General features: G+C 38.3%; 1 protein-coding gene across 4 annotated transcripts in view; it reads right to left on the reverse strand.

The window, feature by feature from the left end:
* VWA3A (von Willebrand factor A domain containing 3A) overlaps nucleotides 1–10,940 on the reverse strand; it is a 52,317-nt gene extending 41,377 nt beyond the window's left edge. For 3 of the 4 annotated variants that reach the window (XR_010920339.1, XM_067550968.1, XM_067550969.1), the window contains exons 1-10: nucleotides 10,481–10,743; nucleotides 8,808–8,932; nucleotides 8,616–8,690; nucleotides 7,431–7,485; nucleotides 6,719–6,817; nucleotides 5,465–5,571; nucleotides 5,048–5,173; nucleotides 2,462–2,570; nucleotides 1,931–1,996; nucleotides 1,065–1,190 (exon numbers count right to left, since the gene is read on the reverse strand). Coding sequence is in view for 3 of the 4 variants with exons in the window: in XM_067550968.1 (XP_067407069.1) it covers nucleotides 1,065–1,190; nucleotides 1,931–1,996; nucleotides 2,462–2,570; nucleotides 5,048–5,173; nucleotides 5,465–5,571; nucleotides 6,719–6,817; nucleotides 7,431–7,485; nucleotides 8,616–8,690; nucleotides 8,808–8,932; nucleotides 10,481–10,600 (1,008 nt within the window). In the remaining variant the exon portion in view is untranslated. Of the gene's footprint in view, nucleotides 1–1,064; nucleotides 1,191–1,930; nucleotides 1,997–2,461; nucleotides 2,571–5,047; nucleotides 5,174–5,464; nucleotides 5,572–6,718; nucleotides 6,818–7,430; nucleotides 7,486–8,615; nucleotides 8,691–8,807; nucleotides 8,933–10,480; nucleotides 10,744–10,875 lie in introns of those variants that run through there. The other variant, XM_067550967.1, reaches the window with a different exon arrangement.
* Between the last annotated feature and the right edge of the window lie 1,854 nt (nucleotides 10,941–12,794).

The following is a 12,794-nucleotide window of genomic DNA, read 5'->3' on the forward strand; positions in this document are numbered from 1 at the left end:
CTAATATGGAATTCTGCATGTCTGTGATACTACAAAGATTATCTGAAAGCAAAATGTGGTGAGTGGGTGTGGCCTCCCTCCGAAATTGACAACGAGGAAAAGGCTGGGCCTGCGGGGTCGAAACCAGAGACTGCCTGTCCGCCTGCCCAGAAGCGAGGGGACAGGACAGGAAGTATAAAAGAGAAGCCCAGGGACTCAGTCGGTGGCCAGCTCCCGGAGGAAAAGGACGTCCCTTTCTGCTCTCCAGAGCTGCCTGTGGCCTGGTACCCAGGTGAGCAGATCAGGACCTGGTACCGGGGTAAGCGGACCAGGGCCTGGGTCCGGGCGCCAGCGAATGAGCGGCAGGTGGCCTGGGGCCGAGAGGTACCCCCAGAGCCGAACACCCTGCAGGAACCAATAATCTTGAGGGACCAGGACCTGGAGGAGTTGCCGGATGCGGACAAGGAGAAGGTGGCCATACCGGGGCCAGACTTGGAGGAGTTGCTCTTGGAGTTGCCAGAGGCCAATGACGAGGCACGGGTCCTGACAGGGCCAGACCTGGAGGAATTGCCCCCCACCAACCTCCCTGACCTACCACCCCCACCCCCAACAACATCGAGGGGTTCTGCAACCTGCCCCTGGGCAACTACCCCAATGAGGTCGACTGGACGTGGCACAACAGGTACACAAGGGAAAGGGGGCAGGAAGTGGCCCAGAGGAAGAGTCACTCCTCGGGAACTGGGGGGCCGGACAGTGAGTCAGTGTGTTGCGGTTGGAACCCTACTGACTCCGTGGCATACTCCTCTGCAATGGATATGGACCTAGGCTGGGATGCAGTGGAGTCGGGTGGGCCTGTGTCCCCTTCCCCGTTCCCTGACCACCCAGGGGGCCTCTAGACTGTTTTCTGCCCGTTGGAGCTCGGGCTATTGCCTTTGGGCTGCCCCGCCCGAGCCCAGAGACTGTTTCCCTGCCCCAGGGCTGGGCCAACCCCTGCCGGAGGAGGGTAGGGAGTGGGTGTGGCCTCCCTCCGAAACTGACAAGGAGGGACAGCCACCCGCTCTATACAAAACAAATACTGTACTTACATCCTGTATTCTACCAATAACTGAATCACCAATCCTTCCCTGGAAAGTTTCTTTGATGCTGTTGAGCACGTTCTTAGCTTTTTGGGACTCACAAAGCAGTAGACAAACATCACTACTATCGTAATTCTGTTCATGCAACAAGAAGGGGAAAAAAAGTCAAATAGATTCTCTAGTTTCTGTGTTGTATGCAGTGTCGTCGTAGCCGGTTCCAAGATATTAAAAAGACAATGTGGATGAGGTAATATTTTTATAGGACCAACTTCTGTTGGTCAGAACGACAAGCTTTAGAGCCATACAGAACTCTTCTTCAGGCCTCCTCTTCAGCTCTGTGTGGCTCGAAAGTTTGTCTCTCTCACCAACAGAATTTGATCCAATAAAAGATATTACCTTATGCACTTTTTCTCGCTACAATTCATAGTAAAACAACAAGCAAAATGCCAGCTCATCTGAAACTGGTTTACCAGTTATTTTATGGGCACTACCAACAATGCTGCCTCGCAGAACAGAGTTAATGTATTTGTATCTAATAATATTGTGTACCGAAATTTCTCCCATTATTTAGTGAACATGAAATTTCTGAATTAATCTTCAATGATAAAGCCCATCACTTCCATGGTATTTAGAAGTTAGACTCTGTATTTGTTGCATTATGTCTGCAGAAGTCTCCTGCACCCTTAGGAGAGCATTTCTAATTCTAGAAAGCATTTAAGCACATGTTTAACTTTAACTCTTAAGTGCTCTCCTGAACAAAGACCTTAGTTACCAAATCTCTTTACTGTAAAATGCTACAAAGATGAGAACCTATTTCACCAAGAGTGACTGCATGAAAATAAATGAATGAATGTGTACTTCTAGCCTAAACCTACCTCACTCTTTGAAGAGTAGCAATGATAACGGCCTCCAACAACTTCTGCAAGGTTCTTTAAGACAGCCTACATATATGTATATGAAAGAAAAGTTACTTAAGATTTGGGCATCCCAATTTATAGGATTTCTTGTTGCTAATCAGTCCTCTACAACAGACAGAGCAGCACCCTTAGCTATTTGTAGCAAAGGATGCAAACAATTTTAAGATGCTGTAAATTTTTCTAGTCTATTATACTTAGGAATAGGAAAAAACAAACTACTAAGATAGCTTGAAGAGACTTATAACAGGTGACAAGATTGATCACAGATAGGCTTCACCTCTGGATTAAAATGCCATAGTTAAACCTCCTTCTAAAGAGGAAATATTTCATGGCACTCACTACTGGAAATTGGGGTCCCACAATAAATATTTGAAAATATAATTTAACACTTCTGTAAATCTATGATTGTATAAAATACCTTAACTACAATTCAAAAGGAAGCATATGACAGGTCATTTTTAAAAAAACATACAAAGAACAATTACTTACAGGAGGAACATGATTGCTACACTCATATGTAACAGCGTGTATCAGCAGCTTTCTCCCCAAGGTACATTGCTGAATATAATCAGATAACATTTCCGAAGACTGATCAGGGCTGATGAAAAATGATATCAACAATGACATCAACCAAACAGTAGAAAAGGTCATGCTGAAAAAACTGACATGCATGTGGCAGGAGTGGAGGAGAAATATCAAAGCACAGGAAAATAATTTAAGCATTAGGCAAAAAGGGGTACGTGCCATTTTGTAACTTTTCAGATATTTGTGTATTTGCATCCTTTTAAACAATTCCTAGAGCATGGTTCTACTCTGAAAAGTAAGTCCTAAAATAGTTTAATAGGATTCCATATTTGTCTGTAATGACTTTTGGATCAAATTTCCAGATAGTTTCAAAGTTCCTGTGTGATGCTCAGCAAGCCATATATACTAAACTTTTCATAGGTAGTCACTTCTGCATGTAATTAAAGGGTGTATTATAATGCATATGCACAAGGTGGCCGAATTAGGTCTGCCTGAGCAATGTTCATTCTGGCATTTCCTAATTTGAGAGTGCTTGACTTTGCAAACTTTTAATCTTTTTTAATCCTTAACTTTGTATTTCCTAATTTTTTGAAGTTTGTTTATCAAAGAAAAGGTTGCTTATCAACCTTAACTAATGTTAATGTTTTTGTCTTTGAATTTCCTTAGTTTTTAATAAATAGTACATGTATAAAAGATTTTCTTTCTAATTAATAAAGCACTTACACACAGGTTGCCTTCGATGAATTTACCTCAGACTACTATTTTTATTGCCATTGTTCTCTTTGTGAAGTTCCATATTTCACCATTCAACACCATGTTGACTAATATATTGAAAGTAGTTAAATTAAAACTGTATTCAAACATAACTTAAACCAATAACTTAAACCATAACTTAAACCAATTATCCAAGACAGCTATTGTCATGATAAACCAAATAACCTGGAGTGAGTGAGTGATGCTGTGAACATGGCTGATGTTACAATGCTACTGCTCAGGCAGTAGCAGGAGGAAGAAAATGTGTACTGTGGGTGGGTGGGAACAGGGGAAGAGAAGAGGAAAGAATCAGGCTTTTCCAGTGTTCAAGTTTCCCTAAAATTTCCTAAAAACCATCATCATTCTACAAACATATGAATTAGTGGCTGAATTTGGTTCAAATTATCCATGGCATGTTTAGAAAAAGAGAATTTAAAAAAATGGTGAGACACTGAGATGCACAACCTGTAAAACAGACAATTAGGGTACAAACATAACTCTAGTTTTGTGTAGTGGCATGGCTGAGGGAGCACCCCTTTTTGGAACTTCCAGGCACCCTACTGAGGCGGGCTTCAGCCTACTGGCTAATTGTTCCTTCTTCAGTCCTATCCCCTTCTCAGGGTTTGAAGAGGCTTAGTTCCAAAATGTTCTTGAATGAAAAGCAAATCCAATTGAACATTGGGCCATCCACCATTCTGCCCTTTCCTTTGAGCTTGCTTGCCAAACAGTCTCTTACTTGTGTGTTGTTAGCTCCCTAAGGTCTAACTTCTCCTCCCACCTGCTGGTCTAACTAGTAGACCGCTCTCTACACAACACTGCAGGCAAAACTCCCTTCAGGCAGAGCTCCATCCTCCTTCCTGGCCAATCAGCCCTGAACTGACCCAGGCTCTCTTTTTACCACCACCCCCCACCCAGGCTTGGCAATGGCTGCAGGTATAGCAAGATGGGGCTAGCTGGGCCCATAGGCTCTCCTTAACCCCTTCTCAGCAGTTGTGAGACTACTGCAAAACCATAATAAACCAGACCTGAGCCAAATCTGGAACCATTTCTTTGAATCTCCTTAAGTGTTGATGATTCAGTTAAAATGGAATTTGGAACCAAACTGCCCCAAATATCATTTTAGCAAAGCTAACAGTCTTCCCAATGCACCACTATAACAAATTTAATGAGTAAAATATAATGGAATTAGTCCACATTGATTACCTATGCACTCACCAGAGTCCTTTATATATTATCCTTCTCTTGCATTCACTAATTTCAATTATGCAAACTTTAAAATGGACAACACAGACTGCAGAATTTAATTCCAAAATTTGTCTCAGCTCAACATAGGATTTTGGCCAAAGCATTATGGATTCCATTTTTTAAACCATTCCATCAGCTCCATTGCTTGTGATCACAGAAAGCAAATTAGTATGAACACAAAATGCGACTTTACAGAAATTAACTAGTGATTCCAGAGCCATGTACATTCCCACTGAAATCCTCAGTGATGTTGATTAATTTTAACTGAGAGAATACTAGGGCTCGACATTTTATTTATCAACAAGAGGACAAATTTGGAAGAGAAAACTATTTTCATATTGGTACACAGGGAATTAGCAAGTAATAAGGGGTAACAGAAAAAGTAGCACATATGTAAATGAGGGAACAACTTAAGAAAGGGGGACGTCAATAATGTCTCTTTAAAGATTAAAAACTCTAACCAAATATACAATTAGATGGAAAGTGTAAGTCTGAAGCATTTAATTCTTTATACAAGTTAATGTTTGTTGCCAGTTCAGATAGTTGACCTACCAGCTTCCTATAATAAGAAGCAATGAATTCAGTTCTCTCATTGTAAGGACCTTCTTTAAAGCTTTCAGCAAATTGCAGCCTCCACTGGGTTGCAGCTCCTGCACCCACTGTCTTGCTTCATGTAAGCTAGGAAGACAGAAAATAAAAAAGTTATTGTACACCTGAGAATTATATGGCTTTTTTTTACCCAGCATAAAGATCACATACCCACTGGTTGATGGCTAAGATCTCCTGAGATTTAGCTGTATGAATGAGCTGACTTATTTGAACTGCACTCACACTTCAGTTGTGTTTTTGTCCTGGCAAATCAATGAAGGCACAAACTATAGCTACAGTTATTATGAGCACAAAACTGCTCCTTATTAAAAAGAGGCCATGTTTGAAAACTCACTGTTATAAGCTAGGCAACATACTTACACGTGCACATTGACGTTTGTTGGATTCTCCCATAGAGATGAAATCTCAGTACCAAAGGAGAGGAAATATAACTGCTTCTTATAACACAGCTGCTCATCTATCAGACACTTCATAATAAAAATGTTAGTGAGTTAATATCCATGCTATCATTTGAGTTATCATGTACAAGAAAAACAATTTGCAATTTGCTAAAGTCAGTTCAGACAGTAGTGTTCTGAATTTCCATGTAGGACAACTAGGCTCAGAACAGAAGTGATATAGATTTAAAGTTTTAGTTCAGCATATTGAGATACAGCGACTTAACCTAGTCCTTATGAACCATGCTGACATAGTACTCCCATTCAGTTGGTTAAATGGGAAAAATACATCCTCTGTCCATTTCATCAGCACCTTTTAACAGGCAAGCAAATGAGAGAGAATGATATTGATTCAGAAAGAGCATGTTCACTTATGGAGCCGTGATCATATGAGCAAGAGAAAAAGAAAGCAGCAGCTGTGATGGGTTGTCAGATAAAAGTAGCTTTCACTTCTAGTCCTTTGTCAATCAGAGCAAGTGTAACAATTTTCTTGAAGTATCTTTACTTAGGGTGCACAAATTAAAAAAAGAAGTAGGTGCAAGTAAATTTTAAGGTACCTTTTCTGGTATATGAAGAAAGATTGTACAGAGAAAGCTTCAAAATCAGAAAATAGAATTGTTATTGTCACATTATAAGGTCTATCTTTAATAATCCTCACTAGAAACTTTGTAAAAATAAAGAACAGCAAAAAAACAGAGTTTTGTTTCTTTGGGAAGCTGGAGAAGAGAATGTAAATCAGCAAGGTCCTGACTCAACAAAGAGCTTAAGCACACTTTGCTGCATCGAAGTGCATAAGCACAAGTGCATCCTATTCTTTATAAGCATAGTACTGTATGTACAACTTGACTCTCAGGTACTCTGAACTATCTATTTCAGTTATATACATTAGTTTCTAGCAGATACTGTTGAGGCACAGATGTCAGGGGCTGGTTCATATTTGAAGTCAGGTCTTCAATTTTTATTACTTAGAGGAGATGCTTTAAGTTTTTTAATCTGGATATTAAACAAATAATGTATACTTTAAAAGTGATTATACTATACATCTCTTGCAAATTAACTTTTGGTACTTAGAGTAATATGTAAACAAGTGATTGTTACACTTACTTTCTCCCCTGCACTCCGAGAGAGACTTATTTAACTTACTTTAAGAGTCAGAGTCTCTTTCAGAACTATTTACCAAAAGGTCTTTCTGAAACTCAAGTAGTCTAGGTCCACAACTTATATCAGATACATCAATCAGGACTCCAACTTTGTTCCCTTTTATAAGGCCGAACACCTAAAAAAACAAATGTTCATTTAAATACTTTGTGCTAATCTAACTTTAAATTTCCGTTTAACCTGTTTATATTGCCATTTTCATTTCAAATGTTACATATTTATTGTCACTGTTACTTTTTAAGTGTAAAAAATATGAGCAATGACAGAGCAAAAAGAAAGAGATAGGAGTTTTGAATTCTAGTTCTTGTTCTGAGTGGGCAACACTTCCTCTTCCCCAAGTGACATGTTTGTTATTTAAGAAAATGAGGGTACTCAATTCCACAGTATCCCCATCAGGCCCAGTCATGGGTGTTAGCTTTTTGGATACTGCTTGTACCCAATCCCTGCTTATATAATCTTTGGAGATAACAGTCAGAAAGATAATAGAGAATGGAAGGGACTATGTTTGAAAAGTAAAATAGCCATCTGAATAAATGCTCAAAACAAATCTTAAATGAAACATCAATTGCCAAGACAAAACATTGCTTAATGGTGCTTTAGTTACTCACAATATGGGAAAAATACAAAAAAGCTTTCTGGATGGGATTCTAGACAACTATTAAAGGGTTAATTTGTCCTTTAACACCATATGCAGGTTCCCCTTTAAAAGCATATTAAAAAGTTAACATTACCTTTCTGCTGTCCTCCAACAGCCACTGAATTCGCTGGTGATAAAGTTCAAGTGCTCTGATAAAATACAGTACACACATTTAAAAAATGCATTCTCTTGAACGGTATGTCAGTTAAATTCAGATCTTTTATCATCATCCAAATTTTCCATCAGGTGCACTTCTACAAATATTCTACTTACAATGCTCTCAGCTCTGATACAGCACTAATTATTTAAATACTTCTTCTTCTAAACTTGTTTAATTGCTAAATATCTAATTGCCCTGAAAAAATGAGATCAGCAGAATGCTCCTTAATTAGTTGTGTTTGTATAAAGTGTGTAATATGTGTGCGGATGAAGGAAAATTCAGCCAAAAGTCAAGCCAATTCATCCCACTTATTTAATTTATTGGCTGGAGATGTATTTAATCCAAACCGTACAAACTGATTTTTAAAAAAATGATAAAGTCTCTTCTCTGTGGGACAAAGGGAGCAAATTTTTCAATATTGAACAAATGTCTTAGTGATTCTATTACAAGGCTCTTTTTCAATTATTTAACCAATTTTAAAGGATTTATAACTGGGGTGAAACTTAGCATTTGCTGTCCCAGCCCTAGAACAAATTGTTTCAGAATTATTTTTAAAAGAACTTACTGTTCAACACCATGCTCATGATTTTGGAACTGAGAAAACACAATTAAAATACTCAAACTTCAAATACAAGGGTTTCTTCCTCCCTCCCCAAAACACACACACTTTTTAGCATACCAGGGCCTGTGTGGCTCAGGTCTCATAAGAAGCTATATAGTCTTTCACTGTTCGGTCAGCAGTTTGAAACAAACCCAGGTCAACAGCAAATAAAAGTCATTACCCATCTGAAGTATGTTCAGAGGCCTATCTGAGATGAGTTGACTGCCTCAGCTCAGATCCTATTTGAAAGGTATCATTACAAAAACCACCAGCACCAGGGTTTCCAATAGACATGGACATTGAGCGAACCAATATTGAGATTGCCTTTCAATACTGAGGTACACTGGAAAAGCAGCATGGGGAAAGCTTTCAGAGCTGCTGTTTGTTTCATTTGTTGCATCTCCAGGGCTGATGCAGCTCAATGTCAGACATGAAAAAAATTCACTTTAAATCTAAGTTTAGAGGAAGGAATTCACTGTTATACTTTGAAACTGTAGCACATATTATTATATACTTACTCAGTCAGCTTGGATTCAAAATTAACAACTGTCTTGGCAGTAAACTCTATCTGTTCGGAGGCATTTCTTGCATTCCTAGAAGAGAGTATATATATATATATATATATATATATATATATATATATATATATATATAAAATATGAATAATATAAGCAAATTGATTGATTAAAAAGGGATGGCATTGTACTTACAAGACAACATCGCCCTTCTTTAGGAGATCTTCTAATGTTAATTGCATGGATTCTAAACTGTGGTTTCTTAGCCATTCTTCTGTGGTTTGCACCTCATTGGACTGCATTTTCCTCTTTTGAACTCTCTGTAGATCAGAAGCAGCAGAAAAGTTAAAGGTAGTGATAGGAAAGAGCAAGTATTGTTCAAATGTAGACAGTGCTGAGGGATGGCAGGAAAGAGGTATTATTTAGTAATTAAAGCATGGAACTGAGATACAAGAGCTCATAAACATAACCATACAAATATACTTGTAGCAAGCAGGATGCCCTGGGATCTGGAACAGAAGGAATGCTGCCTGAAGTGTATTATACCAGACACCAAAGAAAGTGTCTGCTACTTAGTTTCTACACGCATAATTGTCTGTTATTTCCTCTTGGAACATAATACATGTAATTCAACATGAAGTATTCACTCAAAGAAGTCACAAAGTACTGTGATGCCACTAGATGTCACTGTCCCTCTTCATTTTCCTGTTTCATATTAGCTTAATTATCCACAGACTCAAAAAGAACCCTAAGCTAGTCCTCTCTTTCATTTGTTTCTTTTCTCTAGGAAGATGCTAGAGTTCTATTGCTACATATACCCATTAAGGACATTGTAGATTATTTTATTTTTGTGTGTGTGTGTGTGAGAGAAGCATTGATACACATGAAAAATGATACCTAAAATACAGAATACTAAGATACTCAATAGTATTTGCTCTCATTTTCTTCTCAATATAAACCTAGCAACATGTGAAAAACCACATCATGGAGCAGAAAGGCAGTTGGAAACTGCAGCCAGAAAAATCTTATTTTATGACTCTAAGACAACACAGGAATAAATGATAAACCAAGCAGCATGTAAATGAAAAGAATTATTATGATGGTTGACGTAGCTGATCCACAAACTGCCATGAACTGAAGAACCTATTATAATTCAAACATTGGGTAGTCAATAGGTCTAGTAATGGTCACATATGTGCAAGTCTCAGTAAGGAAAATGGAAAAAACCTATTTGCTTCCAGTCACACCACAATGTGCTAGGCATTTTCCAATCAGAAAAAAAGTAACAGTCCCTGCCCCAAGGAGCTCACAATCTAAACAGAGGGTATAAGAGGAAGCAGTACAACAAATTAGTAGGTTGGTCAAGTTAGTGATTGGCTAAGTCACCACAATTACTTCTGGAATTTATACTTACTAGTCTAGTAATTTCCCCATGAACATCACAGCAGAAGTGGGTCTTTAGGAGGGATTTTAATGCGGAGAGGATAGAGGTCTTGTCAATGAGCTGAGGAAGGGAATTCCATGCATGGGTATAGAATGGAAGAAGGCATGGAGATGGAGAAAGTAAATGAAAATTTAACATGAACAAAAAGTTCATGGATCTACATTTATAATTTTACCTTATTTGCAGGCTTTCAGGCAACTTATCCTCAAGAGATATACCTGTTGGTACACAGACCTCCTCAACAGAAGTTGCATATATTCAAGGTGGCTTTGGTGATAACACTTACTGTGTTCTTTTTTGTGCATGCATACAGGATAATGATAGAACATTAATTTTCTGTTTTCTTATATATTATCTTCTATATATTTAATGTAAATATACATCATCTAAGGAATTACTGTATTTAGTTAGAGTATTTGCTTACCAGCAGGTCTTGTGTCTGGTTGATGTGTGTAACCAGTAATCCATTATCAGACTCCAAATCTGTTATTGTAATATCGTGCCATGATGGTCGGCCTTTCATCGGAACTGTGCCAGATCCCATGCTTACCCTACAAAATAAGGCATTTCACAAACTGGGCAGTTGTTTGTATCACTGAGAGTGCTGTTGCACCTCAAAGAGTCCGCTTATAAAATTGTTCATCATTACCCATAATAATTAAACTTTTTTGTTTATGCTGAACAACTAAAAACTCTCATGCTTGGTTTTAAGCATACCAATATACACATTCATAGAAAAATGTAGTTTGCATCACCAGAGATGTAAATTTCATTTCCATTTAAGCATTCCCCCTAAGGATTTTGCAACAACATCCTTACCCTACTTTTTCCAAGAACTGATCATTGTCCAATAACTGAGCCATTTTTCTGGTTTGTGCATCCATTGTATTTATGACGAAAGATTTAACCTTCTTTTTAAAAAAAAACATAGCATTAAAGAGCAGAAGTTTAGAATATAAAGAATAAAAGCTATATACAAATGTTTGATACAAGATATCACTGTTCCTAGGACTATTGTCCCATGGATACAAATCAATAGAAACCACATACTTAATTATATTGTGTGTGGTGCCTGTAATCAAGAAAATTAAAAAAACAAAACACACACTGCAAGTGGAAGTTACTCTTTGATTATTATTATTATTATTAGATAAAAATATACTTGGAAACCATTTTTAGCTGTCATTCACCAAGGGTTCTACCCAAAAAATGTGTCCAAAATTGCTGTAAAATTGTGTATATTGGCCACGCAGCTCATTCGGGAGAAAGGTAAATCCACCAAAAATAAGAGCTCTGCAACTGAGAATTAGATGTGGGAAGGTGGAAGAGAATTTATGAAAACCACAATTCACTGAACCCATCTGATTTCTTATCACTAGAAGCAACCATGAGAATTACTACAGTTTTAGGGTTAGAGTCATCTGCCAGTTGCTTTACCAACAGGGGCTTGTCAGACATGCAATCTGCTATTCTGATTTTGTTTCCTAAAGCAGATTGAAAGTATTAATTTCTTTTTTAAATTCCTATTTTTGCCGGGATAGTTAAGAGAAAAGCAACATTTTAAATGTATTCTGCTTTGGCATAGCAGGATCACACAATAAAGGCTAGGTCTATAAGTCTAACTTCTTTGTTTAGTCAGCTTCTGCAGTGCACTGAATACTGTACAAACCATTCTTTCAGTGGTTCACAATTTTCAGGGCATTCCTGATTTGGAACCAAAAATTTTCCTTTCCCTTTTTCAATCTGGTTTTATCATTTACAAAGCATAAATAATTTCAAAGTTATGTTTCAGTCTTCTTAAATGCTCTTTATTCAGACTCAGTTTATACCTCTTCAAGTCTCTTTTCTTCCATTTAATGATGGTCCCCTGCTGACCCTATATAGATGAGACTAAGGCTTAAAAAAAAAAAAAAGAATGTGGGTACCCTTGCTAATATTAAGTGCAAATGCAAGTCTTCAAATTCTATGTCACCAGACACTTATGCTAAACCCAGACCAGGACACTGGACATGTGAACTTTGGGTTTTCTTTTGGTTAGACTGTCCTGTGTACTTTGGTAACGATGACAATTTAACTATTAGAGAGACAAGTTGGGTGAGATATCTTTTATTGGACCAACTTCTGTTGGTGAGAGAGAGATGAGCTTTCAAGCACACCCATAGCTCTTCTTCGTCTGGTAAACTTACTCAGGCTATGTCTAGACTGACATTGGCAAATTCACCGTCAGATCAATTTATCCAGATTGATTGAGCGGAAGTGGAGACCTGCTCAATAGACCCGGAAATCGACGCTATTAATCCACCTCCGCCAGGTGGAACAATGCTGTGTCGACCACAGCGCATTCCCCATTGGCGCAGCAAACTGAAGACACTGCGGTAAGTAGGAGTTAGGAAGTCGACGAGTGGACTGCTGCTGAATTTGGCAGCCAGTGTAGACATGAGTGTCACAGCTAAATACAAGATGGAACAGATTGATAAACACAAGTGGTTACTGGATTTATGGTTTATTACAACAATTTATAATCCACTAACCTCCACCCCCCCTTATGACTGGATGAGTGCTAACAAGCCACTTCACCTTGACTGGTCCTTTGAAATATGGGTTAACTACTTATGCTCAACAACCTGTTCCGCCTTGCCATGACTCTGAGTAAGTTTCCCAGACCTGAAGAAGAGCCGTGCCCCTGGGTAGCTTGTCTTTCTCCCCAACAGAAGTTGGTCCAATAAAAGATATGAACC

This window comes from Emydura macquarii, unplaced genomic scaffold (assembly GCF_026122565.2).
Source record: "Emydura macquarii macquarii isolate MOO-44397 ecotype Brisbane River unplaced genomic scaffold, CSIRO-AGI_Emac_v2 contig_1348, whole genome shotgun sequence".
Taxonomy (NCBI): Eukaryota; Metazoa; Chordata; order Testudines; family Chelidae; genus Emydura; species Emydura macquarii.